We start from the raw sequence: 27,178 nt of genomic DNA, 5'->3' as shown, positions 1-27,178 counted from the left end.
CTCATATCATTTATTAACAGAATAAAACGTTTTATTCAGTATACTTATGAGCATGATTATTTTTCTGATCATTCTGAAATACAACAAAGAAAAATATCATAGTATAGCACTGGCGACAACGTGTCCACATGAAGAATGTGCACTGATTAGTCTCAGACATGAAAATGAGCTTGCACTCTGCATAAACACGCTCAATGTTAATGTTTGTTCGTACACAATGTGTATTTTTAGTACGTGCTTTCTGTCTTCTTAACACATTTTGTCTTTAAGGTGTTGAATGATAGTCATGTGTCTAGTCACAGTTCTTATGAATAATGTATACCGTACCTCTTACTAATGCATTAGTGTCCCTCTGCATGATGCGTATGGAGGATTAGGCCCTCTATAGACCCTCATCAGCCGTAATCGTACAAATAACAGCTCACCAGGAAGCAATGCTACTGTATATTTAATAAAGATCATGCATATCGTTTTATGGATCCATGATTAATGTTTCATCCGAAGGACGAGGCAATAAGAGAATACCATCTTGCCTTAGACTTAAATTTCCTTTATCTCACTGTTATTATCCCTATGGTTGGCTGAAATAAAAATAAACATTTCTTAGGGCTTTCAGTGGAATGTAGTGTACTACTATCCTCCTCCCTCAATTCCTCCCCACATCACTTTATGGGGTTTTCCCCTCAGCAAACCTTTATGCCTTGATACAAATTAATCAATCAATTAATGCAGAGAGACAACAAATCATTTATAAGCTACTAGAAGGGCTGGAATGTACTGTACGATTGATTGAATAAAGTTCACATATATATTAAAAACATCCTTGCTAAATTGACCACAATTTGTGCATTGAAGTTCAGGACAACACGTGCTATGGCTCTACTTTCATTTTATATTGTTTAGGTGATTTGAAAATTGAATAGTACCTTCTTAATTTTGCTTTATCCATAATCTGACAAAAAAAGATTTACAAACCAGATGGTGTACATACAGTACAAAATGCCTGTTGCAAAGGGTTGTAATATTAAAGTTTAGATTTGTAATTTGTTAATTTTCTTAAATAAATTATTCAACTATTTTAACAAGTGCATTTCACAAGTATTGTAGGACTGTAGACATTAGCTCACATAAACACAATATTTACTTTATAGTGCTTTCAACTTTCAGTTGATGGTGACCTATGTGTGAAAGTACTAATAAAATAAATATTGTATTTTTGCGATAGGTTACTGTTGTGAACAGTACACTGATCACTATTCTATTCAAGAACTAATAGAATACTGAGCTGACATAAGAGGCATGAAAAGGCTATAAACATTTTGCAGAGTTCCCAATAGCTATGATTATTTTCAGTACTCTTGATAAACAAGCATTCAAAATGTGTAGTTGCTTGGTGCGACATGAAAACGAATGCCAACCATGTTTTGTTTTGACACTTTTATACAATAACATAGTCGCAGCGACCGGAAACAGGGCTTTTCGTAGTGTGCGTATGGGAAATCTCAAGCTTCTTTTAAAGCTCTATCTACACTATCAAACTAGTTTAACAAAAAATGTGTGATGTGCCCAAATATGGTAGCGATATTTCCAAATATGGTAGCGATATTCCCAAATATGGTAGTGATATGACATCATCATGTCCATATATGGGCACATTTCCATACATACTGATAGTTAATCTAAATAATATGTATATTCCCAAATATGGTAGCGATATTCCCAAATATGGTAGGTAGTGATATGACATCATCATGTCCATGTATGGGCACATCACATTTTTTTGTCACATAAAGATAGTGAACAGAGCTTTACATGCCTATTTTTCTTCCTTCTATGCTTCCTTCCTTCAATTATTTCCTTCACACACTCATTTCCTCTTTCCTTAAACCACTTCATCTCTTCTGTGTACCACGATACTTAATCCACACTGTATAGTTCTTAAATTGTTGGATAAGTTTGTACTTCCTACTTCCTGAAGGAATCAATGACGGAATTTAAAGGGGAATACTTGGAAGTACTCCTATGGTTGTATAACCATTCAGATTTAAGTGAGCTACTCATTCAATTTTAACGAGGTGCTTTGGTTGTATATTACAACATGAAGTAATACAAGTAAAGGAAACAACAGTAGTGTTTGTATATACATTATACCACGCAATTTGGTATTGTAGGCATTATTATTCAGGAAGCAATGAATGCTACAGAAACAAGAGGTTATCAAAGTTCATATAATCTGTATTATTTTATTGTAACTATAAAACTTAAATATTATTTGCATAGAATGAGTGTAGTATTTTGTTTATGCTCTTCTTTTGACTCATTGGTATGATATAAATTATTATTGTGCATGATGTCCTATAAATAATCACAATGGAATATGGTTTTTTCCAATGGCGTAACGGATATAAGCGCTAACTGGCTGAACCCAGGGGCAGCTTAAGGGGGCCCCCTAAGCCGTTGCCCAGAGGAAAAAACTGGCATTAAAATATGTTGAAAATGGCTAAAAACCCCTCAAGACGAGCCACTTACTGTCTAACGTATCGTATCGTGTAGGAATCCTCAACCAGGGCCTTTGTTTTTATCCTAACTTATTATTATTATTAGTGGGAGATAACTAATTTTTTTATATTTTAACAATTTTTTGATTAATACCTTTATGCTTTATTTGTGATTAGTACCATTAATACAGTAAATGTTCTTTTTTACATACTGTAATGACCTATATTTTAAAAATTATAGAATTTTCTATATTATCTTTAAGCCTACATATTACATATTAGTATCAATTATATTTTATGGCTACCAACAAATATTTGTTACGGCGCCCTATATATGTTGATACACAATACTTTAATATTATTGATGGCTAATGCATTGATGATCCAGTATACCTACTCTTGTATCTCCTTTCCTTCCACTTTGCAACTTTAAGGAGAGACGTAAGCTCATATAAAGCGCACTTGTGTTTCTTCTCTCTCTTGTTAATATTTGAGAGATATTTAAACAGAGTATGATTGTCATTCAACTGAGTGTATTTCATTTGAACTTTAAAAAAGAAAATTGAAGACTTAAGTCATAGCACATAGGATTTAAGTCATAACGCATCTTAAGTCATAGCGCATAGGACTTCAGTCATAATGCATAGGACTTAAGTTATAGCGCATAGGACAAAGTCATAACATGACAATATTAATATAAAACTTCTTCACATTATTATTATTTTTTTCATATAGCATGCTTTTATATTGAATGTGCTATTATATACAGTATCTGTGTGCCACAGTTCAAAAGTTCTTTTTCTATGGCTATAGTATAAGTATCAGTTTTGTCATAAGCTCCATAATTATGTCATTATAGATTAGAAATAAATCGTGCATGGCTTTATAAAAGGCTTTTCATCCTTCAATGAGCATGAACGTAGACGCCCTTTTTATTATGTATACTGAGGCCGCCGCCGCATTAGATAATTGAATTCATTGTTATAATTCACATATGTTACAAGTCCTCATCGGCTTTCTATCTCAATATCTTTCAGTTTTGGTCATAAACATCTGTTGTCATTAATTCCCAAACACATAATAGCATTGCTGCACTTTCACAAGGAGATATATTTTGGATGTTTTTATAAAGAATTTAAAATATTAGTTCTTCTATAAATGTATGTAATTTAATAAAGAGGAATATTACATTTGTGTGCTTTGAGCTTGGTTCCCACTAGAACGTAACGCAAGGACGTAAACACAATGCAAGCGTTTTAACCAATGACAAGCGAAGTTATGGACAGTTAGCAATCACAAGCGAATAAGCCATCGCTTGTGATTGGTAAATTCACTTGCGTTGCGTTACGTCCTTGTGTTGCGTCGCTAGTGAGAACCACGCTTTAGGATGACATCACAATGCAAATGATCTGACCAATCACAAGCGATGGCTTATTCAAGCTGTCGCCCCTCATTGGTCAACTCGCTTGTGTTGCGTCTACGTCTTTATGTCGTCTGTGGGAACCAAGTTAACTTTAGAGGTGGGAAGTGTATGTACTGTGTGCAGTAGTGTCATACTTTTGTCTATTTCTCCAACAATCTACTTATCAAAATTTTATATCTAAAGCTCTGTTCACACTATTAAACTAGTTTGACAAAAAAGTGTTTTTTTTTGTTCACATAACGTTTGATAGTGTAGACAGAGCTTAAGATGAATTTTGTCAAATATCTTTAAAATATTTCAATCTACACACATCTTTCTTCTGCATTATTCACTAACAAAGAATACAATATTAAAGCTTCTTGTGTTGCCAACCTTTTGTTATACACTGTTCTCCATGGTTATGCAATTGTTCCAATACAGCTAATTACATAGGCTTTGTTACAATCCTTCGGCTACCTTTACACTTGATGTTGTCATTGGATTTAATTATGAGCAACTTGGGTGTTATGTAAACAAATCTATACAGCAGCAATGACTGGCAATTCTATCTGAAACTATTCCAATATTTCTGTGTGTTATTTTAGTACTGTAAATATTGATTATAATTATTTCAGCCTGGTTTTAAAGTCAACAACTAAACAATAAACCTTTTTAGTATCTGGAATAATTGGTGTAGTTAGGATGAGTGGATAAAAAGGGTGATAGAGTTTTTTTTTTCCTACTATAATAAGTTTTAATATTTTTGTAGTCGCAAACATTAATTTTAGAAACTTACGGATCATGTCAAAACTATTCTACTGGTACTGCAGTAACTTAATTTTACTGCAATAATGTATGATTTTGGTTTTTTCCGCCGTACTATTTAGTCTATGTCACTGCAATTTACAGTTATTTTACCCACAAAAGCTTGCAAAATAATTGCATAAATATAGGTTAAAGGCCCATTTACACTAGGACGATAACAATCGACGATAAATAGATAAGAATAAAAAGAATTTAAAAAGGTTTTCGTTCTAGAATTATAGAACACTCAATTATGCTGTCCTTGATAAAAAAATAATATTTTAAAAAATCCAATCAAATGACATCAATAAAACAAAAAAATTCTTTGTATTGTCACGATATTATTGCTCTTACTAATTATGACTTCATTTGATTGGACGTGTGAAAATATCATTTTAATTAAAGGAAGCATAGATGGTTCCTAAATAATTCTAGAATTAAAACTTGTTAGATTTCTTTTGTTTTATGTATAAACAATGCATATTTGTTTATTTATAGTCGATCGTTATTGTCCTAGTGTAAATGGGCCTTTAAAGATTAAATAAAGTGTAGTTGCTGCAGTAAAATCAATTTGACATGGTCTATCTGCAAATTACAGTATAGTAAAGTAAAGTTGAGACAACAATTACATTTGAATATATTCGATATAAACAGTAAAATGCATGAATTTAGATCACGTTACTTTATTTAATATGATAATAACAATACTTCTAATACACAAATACAAACAATTCCATGCTTGAAAATTGACAAAAGAAAAAGACAAACTTTCCAAAACGGAAAAAAAACAACAATAACTACTAGTTCAAAATGAATAATGGCACCAAGTCAGTCAAAATTAACTTAATTTTAAATGTTATAAAATCGTCATACAGAGTTTTTGTAGTTCTCCCAATTAAAGACCACACAGGATTGGTTATCCCAAAATGTTTATACAATTATAAGAGGTCTATAATTGGAGAGAGGCAATACATGTAAACATGGATGGATTTAAACACTCCTCAAATCTGTTGAACTTAGGCTATAAAATAAACAGTACCTACCCATAACACAGAAACAACAACGATAAATGGACAATTTTAAAAAGTTGTGATGGACAAATAAAATCAGGAACATCAGTAGACCAACATGAAATAAAATCAGAGGTACAATAGAACATCTAGGGGACCCAACAAAGCATCCCTCTAAAAGAGGTTTCCCTTGAATATGGATTGGCCATAGCGTTAAAACGTTATTTTCCTATGTTTCTTTACAAGAAATTGTACCCAATAAGCTTGATTTCCACTAGAGACGCCATGCAAGGACGTATACACAATGCAAGCAAGTTGACCAATGAAAAGTACATTTCAAATTATCCATCTTGCGTTTACATCCTTTTGTAGCATCCTAGTAGCAACCAAGCTTATATAGCGACCCAAAGGAGGGATTCTACTGTATATAAACAAATTGTGTATTTTAATACATGCTGTAGTAACCTGTGAAACTTAAACCTCCATTTAAGTGGTTTTACTTGGCTTGGCGCTAATTCCTGCTTATGCTAATGTGTGTTGCAATAGTGAACTATGTTGTCATTCACACTACATTTTTAAAGGTACTGTTATAAATACTGTACATTTTATTTTCATATTCCACCATTTTATAAAATTTAAGTCAATCACATGTTTCAAATGTCATGAACATTGAATCATTTAACATCAGTTGGTGTGATAAGGCATGTTGCAAGCAACAATTATTAAAAACACACTTTTAATTATTTGTATGCATTAAAATATTGTACTGCATGACACACTGAGAGTTTGTGACATAGGCCTACTGAATAGTTCAGAACCAGTTTTCAAGTAAAAATATATTGTGAATATGCACATATGTGAACCACATACTATGCTGGTCATTAGATTGCCTCGCTGCAATTTAGTTTAAATTATGCTAAATTATGCATAAATTTATCACAGTATGTAGACAATTTGACATAATGTCTGTTTATAAAACCAGTTCTTGGAGTGAAAAAAGTACAAATGATTCAATTCTATCCAAACTACTGTATTACTAAATCCCAGTATTGTATCAAACTAGAAAATACAGAATTTGTATGAAGTGTTGATTAAATTAAGGTGTATCTTTTATTAAAGCTCTGTCTACACTATCAAACTAGTTTGACAACAAAAGTGTGATGTGCCCAAATATGGTAGTGATATTATGACATCATCATGTCCATATATGGGCACATCACGTTTTTTGTCGCATAAAGTTTGATAGTGTAGACAGAGCTTTAGTCAACCAAATTGGTTAGACAGTTCGGTGTGAACGAATAAGAAATTACATTAACAGTTGAGTAATTGATTCATATTTTAAACTGAATATGTGTATCAGAATTTTCAAGTACAGTGTAGTTAAAATTGCATTGAATTTATTATTATCTGGACATTTCCCCCACCCCATGCAATTTCTCTACCTGTGCTTAAAAATCATGGTCAAATGTAATCGTCAGTTTAACATGGACTAGTAGTAGCACTGTGTTTACCGTTAGTATTATATTACAGCACTATACACATAGTGTGTTGTACCACATAGAAATGAAATGCCCTAGCAAACACTCTTTTTCTTTTATTAAATATTTACATTAAACACTAAAACATCTTGTCTTTATGGTTGGCATTCTACTACCACACACTATTATTTAATACTAGTTAAATATTTACATATATAGCATTCTGGGACTGTTAGAAAATGAATCCATAAAATACAGTTTGCTTACTAAGTTAAATATACTATTTTTTATAGCCTGGCTTTGCTAGAGATGTTTTAAAAAGTATTTTAACTCAATGTCAATATTAAAATTGACTAGTTTTTTATATTTTTGTTGGGGTGTTTTTTAGCAGTTTTATCCAATTCCTTTCTTAGCAGTATGTTCGCATGTTTTTACCCTAGGTATGGCATTAACAGAATTAAAGTGGCATTTACAGAATTTTTCGTCGAAATTGACCGATTACAATCGCAATTCCAATCTTTGTAAATTGCCAAATCACCTTCTATACTATTAAGCCTGGTTTCCATAAAATCGCTACACGACAGAGCGTAGCGATTCTATGGAAACGCTAGAATTTATCGGGGATCTAGTACGCGAGTGCTAAATATTCTTTGGTACGCGTATTACGATTCATCGCCGACAAAATTGGCAAAGTTGAACATGGTTGAACTTTGCCGATTTGACTGCGATGAATCGGGGAGCCTTCCCGATTGCGTCGGCGACATCTGCGCGTGTAGCGATTTTAATGGAAACGCTGTAGCGATTTTAATGGAAACCAGGCTTTACTCTCGTGTTTGTACATCACAATAGCCAATGGCTTAAAATAAAACCCCTAATCAAAACAAAATTTCAAATCCTCATGAATGTGAAACTAACATTCTTTTTCTATTCAATATGTTAACCACTGCTCAATTATTACAGAATATGGTAATCCTACAATACACCAACATGTAATTGTATTACAGTATGTGTAATAATTTGAAAACAAAATTACATTACATACAGATCGTTTTCAAGATTGTCTTGAATTCAAGGCAAAATTTTAAAATGCAATACTTAATTTAAAAACAATTAAAAATGGTCGATACATACAGTTTTTGTACAGTTTGGCACTGTGGTGTTTTGTGGATTACAGAATTGTATATATTATTTGCTTTTTATTAGCATTACTACTGTAAATGCTCATACAAAGCGCCTTACAGAAACTATTTTTACAATTTTGTAAGCGCCACAGCACGTGCTTGACTATTTACAGTTTGTATCTTTACATACAATACAAAGTGCTTGAAGTTATTGCATATTGTATACAAGAACACAATTAGAAAGGAAATGAACAGTTTACAACCTGTGTTTAATTAGACATCTTATGATGAAAATGAACAATTCATTCATAAAATAAGATATGTATCTATTTGTATAAAGCATGTTGTAAAGTCATAATATCTACATTATGAAATATTAAAAAGTCAAGTATAGCGACCTTTGGTCATCCTGTGGTAAAACACCAGGAAACGCACTAGGATATCTAATATGTTATATTAATAGGCCAATATGATCCTAAAATGCAATCACACATACAGACCTGTTTAATCATTAACTACCATGTACTACTAGTTGTACTGTATATCATGGTGTTTATCGTCAAGAGATAACCTTGCGAAACCAGGATTAATAATTAACTTTCAAAGTGCTTTCAAGTAGGCCTAAATTTTGCAATTTCAGAACAAACAAAACTGCGATATGAACGCATATTATAAACCTATTGACCTACGGCTCTCCATTAAACTCTGAAACGAAACTGCAGTTCGATGACTGTATGTATGATAACGCCTTTGAATAATTAATTCTTTTATAATTAATCTCAGTCACAGGCATTGTAAATTATAACAAAATAAACTGGTGTAGCGCATTTATCTTGCTTGCAGACGTCAAGTAATGGGCAATTAGCGTTGGCATTCACCGCAATATTTAATCCACTCTGTACGCATTTAACACATCTAACACTATCAGTGGGTTAGGGTTTCTCGTTAAGGTAACTTCTGTAATTCCATAAACTGTCAAATGTTTTTATTTTCAATTAAGTGCCGGCAGCGGCTACAAGCACTTTATCCGCTCTAACAGTTCTTTTATGAAATCCTAGAAAACAAAAAGAAAAACATGTTAACAATTGAAAGCTTATATCACTCAACACATAAAACATTTGGTAAAATTTACCGAATGACTTTAAATGATTTTGTAACTAGCTTTTCACATCCATCAGTTATAATACAGTATATGATGCATAGTTACAGCTGTACATATTTGGGGTTGTTTTACAGAGATAAAATTTACTAAAATTTGTAATACTTATATATTTTAATACAATTATAAATGGATCAACTTTTATTCATATGTGAGAAAGTACATTCTTTATAAATTCTTTTACCGCTTATAGCTTGTTTATTGAATATATTTTTCCAAATTTTAATATTTTTTCAATGGTGAATATCCATGGTCCATCATAAAACAAAATAACATGAACACTATAGTCCAGTAGGTCTTTTCTTTTATGCACGATGCATTATATTTAGCACATAAAAAGACGAACCCTTTCAATATATGAACAAAGTACATAGTTGTATTTTGTCTTTTGTACTTCACACAGGGTTTTAATGATGTAACATCCTATTCAAAGAATGAGACTAAACAGTGGCTAAAAGTACAATATCTCCCAAGACCACAAACAGGATAGCAAGTCTGCTTCCTTGGGCCTGTTTCTGTTGCGAGAAATAAAATACCCCTTGGCAGCAGAAACAGGACAAATTTCAATTAAGTGGTTAAAAGACGTTTAGAAAAATGTAACGGTTTACCAATCGATTGGGTATTTGTACAAAATTTTACCTGATGCTGTGCTACTTTTAGCTGCAACCCAAAATAACGGTATTTGATTGACCGTTGACCGATGCTACAGTAGCATCCGCCTATGCTTATTGTAGGTATTGTTAATGTTTTTGTTGACAACCACCCAATGATGTAAATGGTTTTTTTAGAAGCACAAACTTTTTATGTATTTTCAATCTATTTTCAAATAGTTATTCATTGTTATGCAGCAGAAATTGACTGTCTCTATTCTTCTGTCTATGTATTTATTCCATTAATCCAGTAGCATCATAAATTATTATTAAATGATTATGTACCTTCTTTTCTGAATATTTCTGAGTCATAGAGACAGATTAGTATACAGTAGTAAAAGCAAAAACACAATTTTGTTGATTAATTTTATGGTTGGTATCAATTAGGCTTAATATTAATGATTCTGTTTACCTGAAGCTATCTTGGAACAAAAAATGTGTAGGTTGACTATCAACATCTAATAAGGTAATACATGCATTGCTTTACATTAATATTAAGATTATTATTTTTTTCATAATAAATTATATTTTTATAAATGATAAAAGGAAAAATGTTGATATAACAAATTTTGATTAAAACTGCTGGTCAATCTGAATTTAGATTATAGTAGGAAACATGATTTTTATTTCATTTTTGGCTATACATAGAGATATTATAGTGTTCACTGTAATATATCTATGGACTATACCATTTGATATGTGTAGCAATAACATGTATGGTATTGTGTAGCAGTAGTTTGGTAGCATTGGCTATGCTACATTGGCGAAAATATTCATGACCCACATACATGCTCAGTTTTAAAATACCATACGCCTAGTATTTTACCTTTTACTAATGCTACATGTGTAACTATAAGGTGGTATTGTGTAGCATTGGCTATGCTACATTGGCGAAAATATTCATGACCCACATACATGCTCAGTTTTAAAATACCATACCTCCAGTAGGTTTTAGCTTTTACTAATGCTACATGTGTAAAAATAAGGTGGTATTGTGTAGCATTGGCTATGCTACATTGGCGAAAATATTCATGACCCACATACATGCTCAGTTTTAAAATACCATACCCCCAGTAGGTTTTAGCTTTTACTAATGCTACATGTGTAACTATAAGGTGGTATTGTGTAGCATTGGCTATGCTACATTGGCGAAAATATTCATGACCCACATACAGATGCTCAGTTTTAAAATACCATACCCCAGTAGGTTTTGCCTTCTACTAATGCTACATGTGTAACAATAAGGTGGTATTGTGTAGCATTGGCTATGCTACATTGGCGAAAATATTCATGACCCACAAACATGCTCAGTTTTAAAATACCATACCCCCAGTAGGTTTTAGGTTTTACTAATGCTACATGTGTAACAATAAGGTGGTATTGTGTAGCATTAGCTATGCTACATTGGCGAAAATATTCATGACCGACATATGCTCATTTTAAAATACCATACCCCCAGTAGGTTTTAGCTTTTACTAATGCTACATGTGTAACAATAAGGTGGGATTGTGTTCTGTAGCATTCGCTTTATGCTACATTGGCAAAAATATTCATAAGCCACAAACATGCTCAGTTTTAAAATACCATACCCCAGTAGGTTTTACCTTTTACTAATGCTACATGTGTAACAATAAGGTGGGATTGTATTGTGTAGCATTGGCTATGCTACATTTGCCGTGATAAACAATTTTGTTCATTCCGAAAGACTTGTAATAAGACTTTGTTTATAGAGCGTCTTGTGTATATGTTTGTCTTGTAAATAAAGACGGATGGTGAATGAACTTGCTTTATGGTTATCCTTAGAAATTTGCATAAATATATAAACCTACATATCAATCTATACTACGAGAAGGAAAAACAATTGGCCTATTCCTACTGTATCTGAACTATGTTTATAATACCATGTTAATAATGTATTATGATTATGTGAAAATTTAACAAAAACATGTACAGTGTAATTACAAATAGACGTGTGACAATTACGTATAATGTTTGAATCCTAACAAGACTTATTTTTCATTGCCTGTTCTTGATGTCTACAATTAGCGAACTTTCAGTTTTTGTAGCAGGTGATTCTTGTAGCTAATAAGTTAATATTATAATTGCATATAGCCATATGACCTTGATATGACCTCTAATTATGAATCTAGTCCATATTTATTGCTCTTAAACGCATAGTAAAGTGTTGTTAGTCATTAAACGTGTTGATGATATATTCAAAGGTTGCCAAACGTCTATTGATCCATTTACTTTGCATTCTGTTTTTAGTTTAAATGACGCAATCGTAAGGAATCGGAGTAAGGTGTGAAAAGGCATGTCAGTGCTTCACTCTCATTGACTCGTCCTTCAGATGGAGAAAAAGATGTTGGTTATTAATGCATTTATGTGTGGCTCTTTTCCATAATTTTAAACGCCATCAACAAATGTTTGCGATGTTCTCGATAAAAACAAGGTTACAAAAACATCATGAAATTTAATAACCATTTTTTTATTTACCATCATTTTTTAGTATTTTTTTGATAATATATTCCTGTTCTATGTACTACAGTACCAATGTACTATTACTAGTAATAATTTCCATAAAAAGGTAATTAAAATAGCTCATAAAATGTAGCAATTTTATTGATATAAAATTCTGTACATGTGTGATAATAATAATATATTGATAATAATATATTGAATAATAATTCTTAGTGCTCATAAAAAAAAGCACAAATACAGGAATAATGTCAGTATCGTCATTAGAATGTGGATACCATTTAATGTATAATCATTTTAAATAATAATCATAAAGCATAATACAGCATTGAGAAAGTTGAGTAACATTTACCAGTTTAGTATTAACTCTCACAATAACTGACTCTCTAAAAACCGGAAACTCTCCCAAAACGGTCCCAAATTCATTTTTACCATTAGGAACACATTCTGAATACCAAACTTTCCAGAAAACCAGACATATTCGGCCAGCCCAAAGGTGTCCGGTATTGGAAGAACTGATTTAATACAATACAGTATGCCTAACTGTTTTCTATGGAACGCCGTTTACGCAACATTTCGAGAGGAGAAGAGGATACCATGGCTTAAGAGGTTAAGAAAAAAATCGTGAGCGGGAATGATATACTCCTTCAATAGTTTGACTTTTCAAAGCATCCAATTCAATTCATTCAAAACATTTCATTCAAAATATTTCATTCAAAACATATTTTATTCAAAACATTTCATTCAAAACATTAAATTCAAAATATATTTCATTCAAAACATGTTTCATTCAAAACATTTCATTCAAAACATTAAATTCAAAGCATTTCATTTAAAACATTCATATCGTGCCATGAAATTCATATCGATGCATTTCATTCACATATCAAGTCATAACATTCATATAATCGAAATGTTGTGTAAACGGCGTTCCATAGTTTGCAATTTAAGTCAGACAATCATTACGCTCTACAGTTTCCTAAAAGAGGAATTTTAATTATCCGTCCATTATAAACGAAAGAAGTTTATTAACCAGATACATCCAACCTTTTTCTATAATGTGTGGTCTACTGTGAACAGGAAAGATTGCGGTATCAATGGTATTCCACAGTAAACATACATTTTCCTGGAAAACAAACAATGTCAATGGCATGTTGCATATTTCTAAGAACAACATATAGAGTGTAGACATTGATGAAATGGTCAGGTCTGGAAGCATCAGAGCAAATAAAGTTTAATGGATGTAGTGACAAGAAATGACCCTTGAGGAGCATAGCCTAATGAAAAGTATAGCATCTTGTCCATGCCTTAAGGCAGTTCTACTGCTGAAGGTGCTAGTAAAAAAATAAATATATTTCAGAATTATAACTGTCCATAATTATTAGCCCCAGGCCTGCTACTGAGAGCGTGTTGTGTATAGTGTGTTGGAACTTTTGGTCGCGAGTTCGAGTCTAATACATGCTTGGCGCATTGCGTGTTTCCTTTAGGCAAGACACTCTGTCCACCTACAAATGGTATCTGGTTAGATCAAAGCACCAACTGCGCTGATTACTGGCTGCAACATTATGGAAGTATGTTGGAGGATAATAACACAGGATAATAATATGAAAGCATCATTTGAACATTATTTATATATGGAATTTGAGCATTAATACATCAGAACTTCCAGTATATGCTTCACTGAGCTAAAACCTATCATCAAATGTAGTATTGATAGCAGTGTAATAATTAACCAGGGATTCAGCATATTATGTTAAACACCAATATGACTCATCCAAATGTACAGTACCACAAAAACCATTTACATTTCTCTCTAAATTACCATGCATTCGTGCTGCGAGACTTGAATAACAAACTAAATGCGCGATGTGTTGACGTAATTTGTAAGACGCAATTTACATCCCCATGGGATTTAGGATTGATTGCAATTAGCTAATTAGAATAACTAATAATTATCTCACTTTTGGGTTTTGTTTATTAAGGAATAATATATTAATGGATTTATGTAAATGTGATATACTATACTGTAATATTTTTTTTAATTCTTTATTTCAGACAATAGAATCTATATATAGAAATAAATGTTTAGAGGAACAATATATCTTTAAGTAAATTATATTTTAAGCTAATTATTAAAGTACTATGCAATTACTGTAGTACTATTCTGGCTATGGTATATTATACCAAAAGTGGGGGTATGGTGGAAGGGGGTATTTTATGAGAAAACCACTTAACCAGTAAATTCATCTCTTTTATTCAAGCCTTTTGAAAGAGGTATTATCTGCCTGACTTATTTTTGGAGATCTTTTAAATCATGTAACAATTGAAAGGCTTTGTTAAAGCACACAAAGACATTTAGATTGTAAAATTACAGGTTAGCCAAAGAACATGATTACCAACCAACCGCAGTATTATAGTGGAACTCTAGCTAGAATGTGATTTATCATATGTATAGGATGTATAATGTATTTTAGTATCTCATATATGACACATAAAAATGATGCTGTGTACTAAAATTAAACTAGCTTACGTCATAGTCTGCTCCCGATTTTCCATCTAATGTACAGTTTATGTGTGTATTGACTACATGTGTATTGATCAGATGTGTATGTTCACATTGTATGATCAGACATGTATGTTCACATTGTGTGATCAGACATGTATGTTCACATTGTGTGATCAGACATGTATGTTCACATTGTATGATCAGACATGTATGTTCACATTGTATGATCAGACATGTATGTTCACATTGTATGATCAGACATGTATGTTCACATTGTATGATCAGACATGTATGCTCACAATATATGATCAGACATGTATGTTCACATTGTATAAGACATGTATGTTCACATTGTATAAGACATGTATGTTCACATTGTATGATCAGACATGTATGTTCACATTGTATGATCAGACATGTATGTTCACATTGTATGATCAGACATGTATGTTCACATTGTATGATCAGACATGTATGCTCACATTGTATGATCAGACATGTATGCTCACAATATATGATCAGACATGTATGTTTACATTGTATGATCAGACATGTATGTTCACATTGTATGATCAGACATGTATGTTCACATTGTATGATCTGACATGTATGTTCACATCGTATGATCAGACATGTATGTTCACATTGTATGATCAGACATGTATGTTCACATTGTATGATCAGACATGTATGTTCACATTGTATGATCAGACATGTATGTTCACATTGTATAAGACATGTATGTTCACATTGTATAAGACATGTATGTTCACATTGTATGATCAGACATGTATGTTCACATTGTATGATCAGACATGTATGCTCACATTGTATGATCAGACATGTAAGTATGCTCACAATATATGATCAGACATGTATGTTCACATTGTATGATCAGACATGTATGTTCACATTGTATGATCAGACATGTATGTTCACATTCTATGATCACATTCTATGATCAGACATGTATGTTCACATTGTATGATCAGACATGTATGGTCACATTGTATGATCAGACATGTATGTTCACATTGTATGATCAGACATGTATGTTCACATTGTATGATCAGACATGTATGCTCACATTGTATGATCAGACCTGTATGCTCACATTGTATGATCAGACATGTATGCTCACAATGTATGTTCACATTGTATGATCAGACATGTATGCTCACATTGTATGATCAGACATGTGTGTTCACATTGTATGATCAGACATGTATGTTCACATTGTATGATCAGACATGTATGTTCACATTGTATGATCACATGTGTAATGATTCGTGTAATGATCACACATGATCCCACTATGTCATCATCACACTGTACAGTAGGTAATCATCCCATATGTGATGATTATATTAACAGCAACTGTACCAAGAAGGCTTCCTTTGTCGCCATCCATTCTTATTTACATTACCCTTGTACGAGATTGGTTCTGTACAATTGATTCTTTTTGTCAGAGCAACCCACCCAGTTATGCAAACAGTATTTTAGGAAATTAAAATCCCCTTCACACCACCTTTTAAATAAGACCTAATAAAACACACAAAAAGGTACCTATATGCCACGTTTTATACAACCATCAGGATCAGCATAGAGATATTATAGTGAACTATAATATCTCTATGGGATCAGTACCGTCACTGCCATGTTTACAAAACGGTATAAATAACTTTTTAATATAGAGCCTTTTTGACAAATCATTTTTTACAAATTGATGTTTTTGACATGTTCAATGAAGCAAGCACTAACGTAAATTGGTTAAATTTGGCCTTTTGTTAATTAATTATCAGTTGTCGCAACTGCATGTGTATTTCAATAAATTTTTATTTATAATAAATGAAAATTTGGTTTATTTATAGACAACCCTACCAACCTGTATTCATTATAAATTAAAGCATTTTAACACCATATCAAGTGTTTAGTGCTGGGCATAAAAAATTATTCAATTGAAATACAGGCTCGCTATTAAAATCCCCAGATGTTTTCAGGGGAGTGTATGTGGGAAAAAAAGGGGGGGGGGGGGTGCTTTTACATAATTGACCATTATTTTTATTATATTTTCTCTATCTGTTAATATTAAATCCTTATACTTACGTCTGTAGGTTTAGATGCATCTCGCAATAAATCTTTTAAATTACTATATCGTTCTGTTTCATCTAATAGTAAAACATTATCAATATCTACTTCAATATCGTAATCTTCACCATCCTGAAAAAACAAAATGAATAAATACTGTAGGTCATAAATATTTCAACATTAAGCGCTCAAACTGCATGTCCTATCTTTCTATTTTTCATTTTCAAAGTTTACCTGACCCCCTTTCGTCTGCTTACAGTATATGCTTTATAGCACTGTTTTTCTTCAGATCTTTGTACGGTATTCATCACCCTGCGATTTGTTCACCCACACAGATATTGCTATTCAAAATATATTACCAAAAGTTGTGCTACAATACATTATCTACCATCAATTGTTTTTGCAAACATTTGTTTAATGTCTATTTAATATTTACAGTAATACTATATTATATAATGCATCATTGGTTTGGATACCTGCACAACTTATTCATGGCTGTTTCAATTAGTCTACCGGAACCATTAAATAGTAGTTTTTCCATGAGAAGGTGAAACTCTATGAATAAATAATTATGTATGATGTCACTAGAAGTCATCTGCTTTCAAATGTCAAACAATAAGATGTAACACATAGAATTGATGAAGGTTGCCTTGTTATTTGCTACATGTTTAATTCCTTTTTCATATCACTGTACAATATACCAACGAGTAGAAATGGGTACATACTGTAGTGATTGAGCTACAGATTGAAAGCTAGGAAACCGACAGGTACGGATCAGGATTTTGAAATAGAGGGGGGGGGGGGGAGGAAAGGCCTCAAAATGGTTGAACTTAATTTGATGTCCTATTTTTAATTTTTTTTGTAATCTGGCGGATCGGCCGGGGCCCTCTAGATCTGCCCCTGGTCGAGTACATTTCCCATGGCATTTATTGCAGAGAGCAATTTAGAGCACAGACTATAAATATCACTTTTCATCTTCTATCAACTTTCCTTTGTCGGGAACCCCACTGTCGAGTCGAAAAGTCATTCTGTGCACACTCAGAAACTATGAGCATGTATAACATGTGGCACATGCAAATGAAGAGAATCAGTAAATGAAAAATATACATTTTCTTAGTAGTTAATTTTAATTAATTTTTTTTTTAATTAAACATTGTTTTTATTTGTTCTAGCAATTTTTCAAATTGTTTAATAATTACAGTGCCTTGTGGTAAACAATTACACACATATTTATACATGGTCACACCCAGTTAAACCATCTTAGAATGTTTGTTGTGACAGACTCCGGGGTACAATTACACATCAAGTCACACCACAGGGATCCCATGGTAACATTCCTAGGGTGTGTAGCTGTTTAGGGTAGAATACGAAACTAGTATAGAGCGTAGTTATGAAGGCAATCATTACTGACTAACTTTAAACAGTTGGATCTTACGATGTGTATGGCTTTTTGTAAAGTTCTGGCAGTAATCTATGTACCATCATTAATTGTTTACTAGTACGTTGCTATATTTGGCATCAAGCGCCATACAATTGTGAAAGTATTGCTTATATACAGAGTAATTAAAATCTCAGATTACAATATTGTTTATCGAAGCAGATAATGGTTGAATTTGTTTTTTATATTAAAAAACAGTTAGTTTAAAAATTAAGTAAATTTTATAGAGATATGGAAAGTTTCGTCCACACTAAACTAACTTTGCCAAAATGTGCATTCTTAAGCTCTGTCTACACTATCAAACTGTATGTGACAAAAATGTGATGTGCCCATATATGGACATGATGATGTCATATCACTACCATATTTGGGTGAATCACTACCATATTTGGGGATATCTAACTACTTTGATAGTGTACACGAAGCTTTAATAATAGGGCATTGATATCCATGACTCAAGAACGTAATACTCCAGGTTAGAGTTAAGTTACCGGTTCAATAATTGATACGCAATGACTAACGGGTAACAAGGATACCGTTACCGTACCTGCTGTGCAGTAATTCCATACGACACGACAAGAAAGATCAATTCACATTCTGATCATTGAGAGCATAATTCAATGAATTCGTTTTCCAAAATAATATCATAGATGTTAAATGGTGTGAAGTTGGAATACAGTCCACTCTTTCTGGAAACTGAAAACCAGACTTTTAACCTTACATGATACAGGCACCACATGTGATATGAATGAGATGTTGTATCAAATATTCCTATGATACTTCGGAAATAGATAGTATGTGGGGATACAGCACTGGGAATCGGGTGCATAAAAAACACATCTTAAAAAACAAACATTTATGAAAAATTAGACATATTTGACCAGCCCGAGGGGTGTCTGGTGTTGGACCTTTTATTTTCCTTCTTTTGTGAAGTAATATCAGCCAGTTTTAGTCAAAATTTAATCATGCAATATAATGTCAACTCAATCTGTTTTTGAGAAAGTCTGTTATTCTGATTGTGTTTTTAATTAATTATTAATTTTAATTTAAAAAAGAATTTTGAAGCTTTTGCACTCGGGGGAAAAAGTCTGGTTTTCAGACAGCCTGGTATTGAGGAAAGTTTACTGTACTATATTAAATTTTTTTGGGCTTTTTTAAAAACATAATTCTACATGTTATCAAATAAATTGTTGTTATTAGATAGTCAACTCTCCAAATACCAGAATTTTCCAAACAGTCCGAAATTCATTTTTACCATTAAAAACAAATTCAGAATACCAGACTTTCTGGAAACCCAACATATTTGGGCATCCTAAAGGTGTCTGTATTGGGAGAGTTGACTGAACTGTATTACAATTTTAGCATCACCATTACAATGCATGCATATAGTGCAAGACTTTGAATGAAACATTTGCATATAAATTTGTCATCTTTTCATTTTGACAAATTTAAATATTTCAATTTCGTATTGAACCATGCAAATAGTAAGCATCTGCGTTACCACCATAAACCATTGATTATCCTCAGAAAATGTGCGATGTGTAAATATAATTAAATCAACAATGATAGTTTATATACAATTGTTATGTAAAATATTATGGATGAAAACTTGTACATAACACAACTGCGTCTCCAAAACAATTGGTATCATGATGAAGTAATATATTTTTAAACACTTGAATTATCTATCGCGTGTCCTTTATGTATACAAAAATATTTATGGATGATTGGGTATGATGTAATAGTAATTGGGCGTGATAAAAAGTTCAACCCAATCGTAATTTGGTTTAACCTTTTAGTCTCATCGCGTTAACAGTGTAGTTTTAACATAAACGGCGATTACAGGTAACCTCAACCAATCGGGTTCTGTGATTTTTGCAATCTGATTCCGTATGTTGTTAACTTAAATGATGAAATTTCCAATGATAATATTTAACTAGCTAATTATTGTCATGTACTGCTTGTATATACAGTACAGTCAACTCTCCCAATACTGGATACCTTTGGGCTGGCGAATTATGTCTGGTTTTCCGGCAAGTCTGTATTCAGAATGTGTTTCTAATGGTAAAAATGAATTTGGGACCTTTTTGCACCTCAAGAAAAGTCTGGTTTTGGGAGAGTTTCCGGTTTTCAGAGAGTCTGGTATTTGTAAATGTATTGTTCCTGGTGGAACTAGCCTTTAAGCCCTCTGGGCTTATTTAAGTTTAGGTTTCTCCAGCATATTAGTGCATTCTACTTCTCAAACTCTCATTTATCTTGTGAGAATAAATTGAATTGAATTGGTTCGTTCCACACCTTTTTCCTAATACAACTTCTCATTTGACTGGCTTTAGCGTCAAAATGGTTTTTTTTTAAATATATATTCTTTTTGCTTTGTACTTTAGAATTTCAATTTTCAGTTAATTTTCCAGAGACAATTTTTATTAGAAAATTTTGATTAGCAATATTCTGCTGATTAATCAGAAATTTGGACTTTAAAACATACTGTAGTTTTGTATTGCATTTTTGGCTACATCATTTGATAAATATGTAGCAATAACATTGTAATAGGTATTGTGGATCATTGGCTACTGCTACACTGTGAAAATATTCCCTGATTTGAGCCGAATTGTTGCTTTAATGAAGCAGGGAGGTATTTTTATACTTCCCTGAATATTAAAGATGTATTTTCCCCCAAAAATATGAAAAATGAAGATTAATTAAATCAGACTTTGAATATGTTATTTTGTATTTTTAATAAAGTTAATCACTTCTGTAGGAAAAAAAAATTTTTTTCACCGGTTAAACTCAACAAAAAATCCATTGTCTGACAATGGCAGCCAATTTGACAATTTTTTGCTTGATTACAGTTTTTTCAGGTAAATAAATTTTGTTTAGATCCAATTTTCAAAATGGATAACTTATATGTGACATTAAAATGGCATTATTAAACAAAACAAAATATTTTTCAGGGGGACGTACGTCTTTAAAGTGCGTATTTTAATTTATACTGTAAACACTATAAATAGCATTACTGTCCTTTATTTTTATTGTTTAATTAACCTGCATTATTATTCATATATTGCCATGGATAGACCTATAATAGGTTTACTCATTCCAGGGACAAGTGGCAAATACTGTATTATTTGTACAGCATTTAACTCAATTACAGAGACAAAGGAGAAGAGCATTGTATTCTATACATAACTCAATTAATGAAACCATAACAAAGAAGATTCCATTACTTTAATATTTGTTTTTAATTAGCACACAATAACAAATATTCTGTGCTATGAATCATAGATTTACATAATTTAAAATATTGGATTGGATAATTGATGAATAAGAATAGAATAAATAAATAAATAAAATATATACAGTAGTCATGGTAACAACGTAATCTCTCTATTACCAAATAAGGCCATAGAAGATATTGAAATTATATTGACATATTTAATTAACATAACAAGTATTGTTGTATAAATCGTAGATTTACATAATTTTAATTATTGGAGTGGATATTGGCCTTAATAAAAAAATAAGTAAACACAATAGTTATTTGGATAAAAAAAATGATGAAAATTAATTAATTCTAACTAATATATTTCTAGAAATTTCAATGAAAGTCACAAATAAATAATAATTAACATAAAAGTAAAAGAATAATAATAAATATTGTTGTATAAATCATAGATTTACATAATTTTTATTATTGGAGTGGATATTGGACTACTTGATGAAAAATAAGTAAATACAATTTTAGTTATTTGGATAAAAGATGAAACTAATTAATTCTAATTACTAATATATTTCCAGAAATTTTAATGACAAATAAGAAAAATAGGCTTCAATTCAATTTGTTGAATATGTCTCCACGGAGGAATTATATTTCCTTCATACCCATATACCCATATAATACCCATATAAACACATTGTAAGTATAGTAGCTATGCAATGGTCAACTACTGTAATGTTGGCCACCAGCCTACAGTACTATCAAGATATGATGAACGTTAAATATATATTTCATAAGACCAGTTAAGATCAGATGAAGTGGTTTAAATAGAAATTGTAGCTTTTTTTTCTTTTATATAAACAAATCAGGCAAAGAACATTAATTTTAAACCGCCCGGTGATATACTGAAATTTAATTAATTTGAAACGATAAAGATGAGGAAATCTGTGAGAATGAGAAAAAGTCGCCCCAACTGAGACTCGAACTCGGACCGTCTGCTTGATATGCAGTTGCCCTAACCATTGGACCACTGGGGCTTTCATGGTATTGTTCAAACTCGATTGGATAGCGACTCTATTATATATAGTTTATGTAATGTAATTTTTTTCTTTTTCGTATTTAATGTTATATCTTTGGTTGGTCGAACTTAAAGTCTTTGTGAATTATATATGACTCTCCACCCACCACATGACTGAACTACTTTTCATTGTATTTATTATATGCAATTTTATTTATTAACAAACTACTCATAACATTATATGTCATTGTGTATATCATGTATGTTATAATATTGTGGAAATATATTGAAATTAAAGTATGGTATAACATTAAGTATATATCAACACCTGATACTGGGTTATTACATGACCCTCCAATCCGAAGGGACCTTGTCTACACCCAAATGTACTCTGTAACCCTGATCTTATCCATTATAAGCCCATGTGAGCAGTCAAGATCATTGGCTCAAACACTTTAGTGCTATAAATCTTTTTGTGGAGAACTTTAAAAGAACAATGATTTGATTTAATTATTTGAACAATTCAATAATAAACTGATTTGTGTAGACTAAAAATACTTGTTCTCAATCAACATAAAGATTATTTTCAAGCTAAAAACAAATGTACTTATTGTTTTGACTCAATGAAGTAGTGTTCATCAGGGACATAGGGTAGCAAATATAATACTGTGTATACAGGTGGTACATTACTCAAAATTTAAGTAAATAGTAAATGTTATGAACTATACTCAGTATTTGCACTAAGTATCAGTGGGTGGATCCAGGATTTTAAAATAAGCAGCCTGAGGGTCTAAAAAGTGCTAACCTATTGTTCTATCTTTTAAGCCTTATCTACACTATCAAACTTTATGTGACCAAAAAATGTGATGTGCCTATATATGGACATGCTAATGTCATATCACTACCATATTTGGGCATATCACTACATATCACACTTTTTTTGTCAAACTAGTGTACAGTGATAGTGTACAGTAGAAAGAGCTTAACAATTCAGGAGTCCTTGCCTGCTTCCCCCATCCCTTGGACACCTATACTGTGTACACAAATTTAAAACTGTTTGCACTTAAAATTTGAATAACCCAATTCCAGGGATATTATTGCTACTAAAAATTCAGGGAAATGATAAAGATTATTTACACTTTATATTTGAAGACAAACATTATTGTATAAAACACTTAAAATTGTATAAAGACCAAATAAACTAGTATTCTATGCAGTACTCCAATTTCAAGAACACATTTGCATAGTATATCATTTCATCTATCGTGTATTTCACAGAGCGATATGTATGCATATTCTAACATCTGATAATTTTATAAAAGGTGTTCAGCTATACACCGTAAATGATCGAATAAGCACATTAGTCCAATAAGCAACTCTGTCGAAGAGCGAAAAAAATGTTCTGCCGTTCGTTGTTGCGCTTTCTGTACTGTGTACACGTATGTGTAAAATATATTGTGGCTGTAATAATATTAATTTAGAAAAACTCATTTTTTTATGATTTTAATTTGGACATTATTGCTTAAAATGCTTAAATTATAAACTATTAAACTTCGGCACATTCTCAATTGCAAACAATCAATAATTAAACATATAAATATGCAAATATGGCTCAAATCCCACTGACTAATGTATGTAGGCCTAATTTGAGTTATTAAGGTAATTTCCCCCTAATTTTCCCCCTAATTTTCCCCAAATTCAAACTCCTCCACTATTACGAGGTCATATATGGGAAAGAATTGGTATTATGATTTTTCCAAAATATCTTTCTCTGTTTTACTGATTTTTTTCTTTAAGCCGGATTGCTAAGTATTTTAGAACATACTATATTATATGCATCATGTAATTTAAAACCAATTTAAAGATACATTATTCCAAAATTTATAATGAGTATGAACTGTGCGTGTTGGACAAAGAAACACATTTTCTATAGAATAATTGTTCAATTTCAGAACCTCCATATAAAATCTAATTATTTATAACATTGACTTTAACAGCTTTAAGGTCAAGGAATGTGTTTTTGAACAAAGTGTTTCCTGAACATCTTGTGGTAATGTTCTAACTAATCTATTTTTTTTTTCAGACTTACAATGTTTATTCCTTTTACACTACCGTATATCCTCTGGTATAATAAAACCAAAATAATTGGTAAGCATATCTTGTAAAAACTCATCAAACTGAGCTGAGCAGTTTTTTGTTGTGAATCTATATGGATTTTTTTAATCCTCATCTAATATTATCATAAGGAGCTTTTGATTTGCAAAGAACAGGGATGTTCTGGTGTAATAGTGTATGTATAATGAACACTGAAAGGTTTGGGAAGCAGAACTTTATTTGCATTTTTTTATTATGAACCCTGTGCATGTTGATATTTAAATAATTGGACCTTTTAACACACGTTTAAAACTAAATGTCATATAAAACAGTAGAAAATTATACTTGTTTTTTAGCCCTGACTTGCACTTAAAAATACATACAGTACAAGCTCATATTAATAGTCATTTTAAGTACAGAAATGATCAATAATTTGTTATAATTAAGCAGGTCACATATACAGTTCTGCTTACATAAAAATACATGTACGTTTTTATGTCGTACTACTATATCACAGGTAAATATAACGCATACTGACAGAAAGCCATCACTTAAAAACTGTTAGTCGTATCATTGATACGATGAAAGCAAATTATACGACGAAAGTATTTGAAATGTCATGAAACGTGAATTTATTCATTCATCACATTTTCTGACGATACGTCAGAAACTGCATTCTAAGACATTTCTATTGGCAAATGCAGTGTTTGGATTTACAAATTATAAAGAATTTGTAGAGTTTATATTGGTTAATAATTTGGATGTAATTTTATTCTAATCTAATTTTTATATTATTATATTATATTTAATATACAGTATTATTAAATATATAACTATACTATTAGTCAAACACCACCTTTAGGGACATCCTTAAAAAAGGGGACACTTTGTGAAACAAGGGGAAATATTATGTCTTAACAATACACTACAGCCAACCTCTATGTGGTCCCCTATTCTACATCATTATTATTTTAAAATGTTATTTAAACATTTAAATGATATTTAAAGCATTTTATAATCATTTTGGTGTCTTTTCAATACAAAATATTTGTTTGCAAATATAGTATATTTAATAATTTTGTAAATGAATATCCAGTTTATTAAGTATCATCACATTTGGACCATTTCTTGTTTTTTTTTCTAGTCAACCTATAGTAATAGTTCTTCTCTCAAATCTACTAGTCATTTGATCTTTTAAGCAACTACTCCACACCCCACCAGACCCTTAAATATTTGTGGGTACTATTTATATAATAAAAACATTCAGCATCATCCAGGGGCCAGGGCCCTCAATCGCCTTTGGTAACTACTTACCTCACAATCAAAGATCACCCGTAGTTTCCCATCCATCCATTCTTCAATTTCCAACCGTAACCGCATGAGTTTCCTGTTATATTTACAAGTTACATTATAATTTCTCTTCTTGTTCTTATCGTCTGTAATTACCGGTCCTCCATTACCGTCAAAAGACACCCTTGAATCGTTTATAGCAGCCATTTAACGTTAATTGCGGTTTTGTATTTTTACCAAACCTTCGATTTCGTTAGTTACTCCACTGGCTAATTCTCTGTGTTAAGTTGCGCAGCAACTAATCAATGGATAAGTTGTGTCGGTCACTGTCGGGTTCTTTCAAGCTTCATGAATAAGTAATCTACCATTAGCCAATAACAATAGTGTTTTTGTTGACGTGGGAGAATTATTGTAAATACTGACGCCAGAGGGCGATCTTTTCATTCATAAGAATGAAGATGATTCTTCTTGAAAATGATTAAATAGAATTCAAATTCGTTTATGAATCGTTATTTAATATACGGTCAAGAAAAGTACAATATACTAATGTGAGTTGCAACTGGAAATAAGGTCAAAACCAGACGAAAAACAATTTTGCTTATCGAATAATATTTCTTGTGTGCCCCCGATTTCATCTGGATAAAAAAAAAATTCTTTTATAATAAGTTTCTTGATAAAGTCGAACCACCGTCGAATTCTTGAGTGTTACCCTGTTCAATAATACCGCAAGTGACCGAATGCCTATTGTGCCGTATTAAGCATTTTTTATTGGTTTTTAAACATCGTTTTAAGTACTAAATAAATCACAACACTCAATGAAAGTATTAGGAGCTCAGTGTAAATTTAAACACTTTATTAAATCATTTATTAAAATCAGAAATAACTTTGTTATAATGTACTTTCACAGCTCTTTCGTAACTCGTACGTTGT

The 27,178-nt window shown here is 31.7% G+C and overlaps 1 protein-coding gene across 1 annotated transcript; it reads right to left on the bottom strand.

The window, feature by feature from the left end:
* Positions 1–5,367: 5,367 nt before the first annotated feature.
* On the bottom strand, positions 5,368–26,576 carry LOC140059853 (protein phosphatase 1 regulatory subunit 14C-like). Its single transcript, XM_072105806.1, has 3 exons — positions 26,273–26,576; positions 17,213–17,326; positions 5,368–9,367 (listed from the first exon to the last, which is right to left on the bottom strand). The coding sequence occupies exons 1-3, from the start codon at positions 26,453–26,455 to the stop codon at positions 9,326–9,328; spliced, it is 339 nt and encodes a 112-aa protein (XP_071961907.1). The 5' UTR covers positions 26,456–26,576; the 3' UTR covers positions 5,368–9,325.
* Positions 26,577–27,178: the final 602 nt, after the last annotated feature.

The sequence above is a fragment of the Antedon mediterranea genome, chromosome 10 (genome assembly GCF_964355755.1).
Source record: "Antedon mediterranea chromosome 10, ecAntMedi1.1, whole genome shotgun sequence".
Classification (NCBI taxonomy): domain Eukaryota; kingdom Metazoa; phylum Echinodermata; class Crinoidea; order Comatulida; family Antedonidae; genus Antedon; species Antedon mediterranea.
This window is presented reverse-complemented; position numbering and strand designations above follow the sequence as displayed.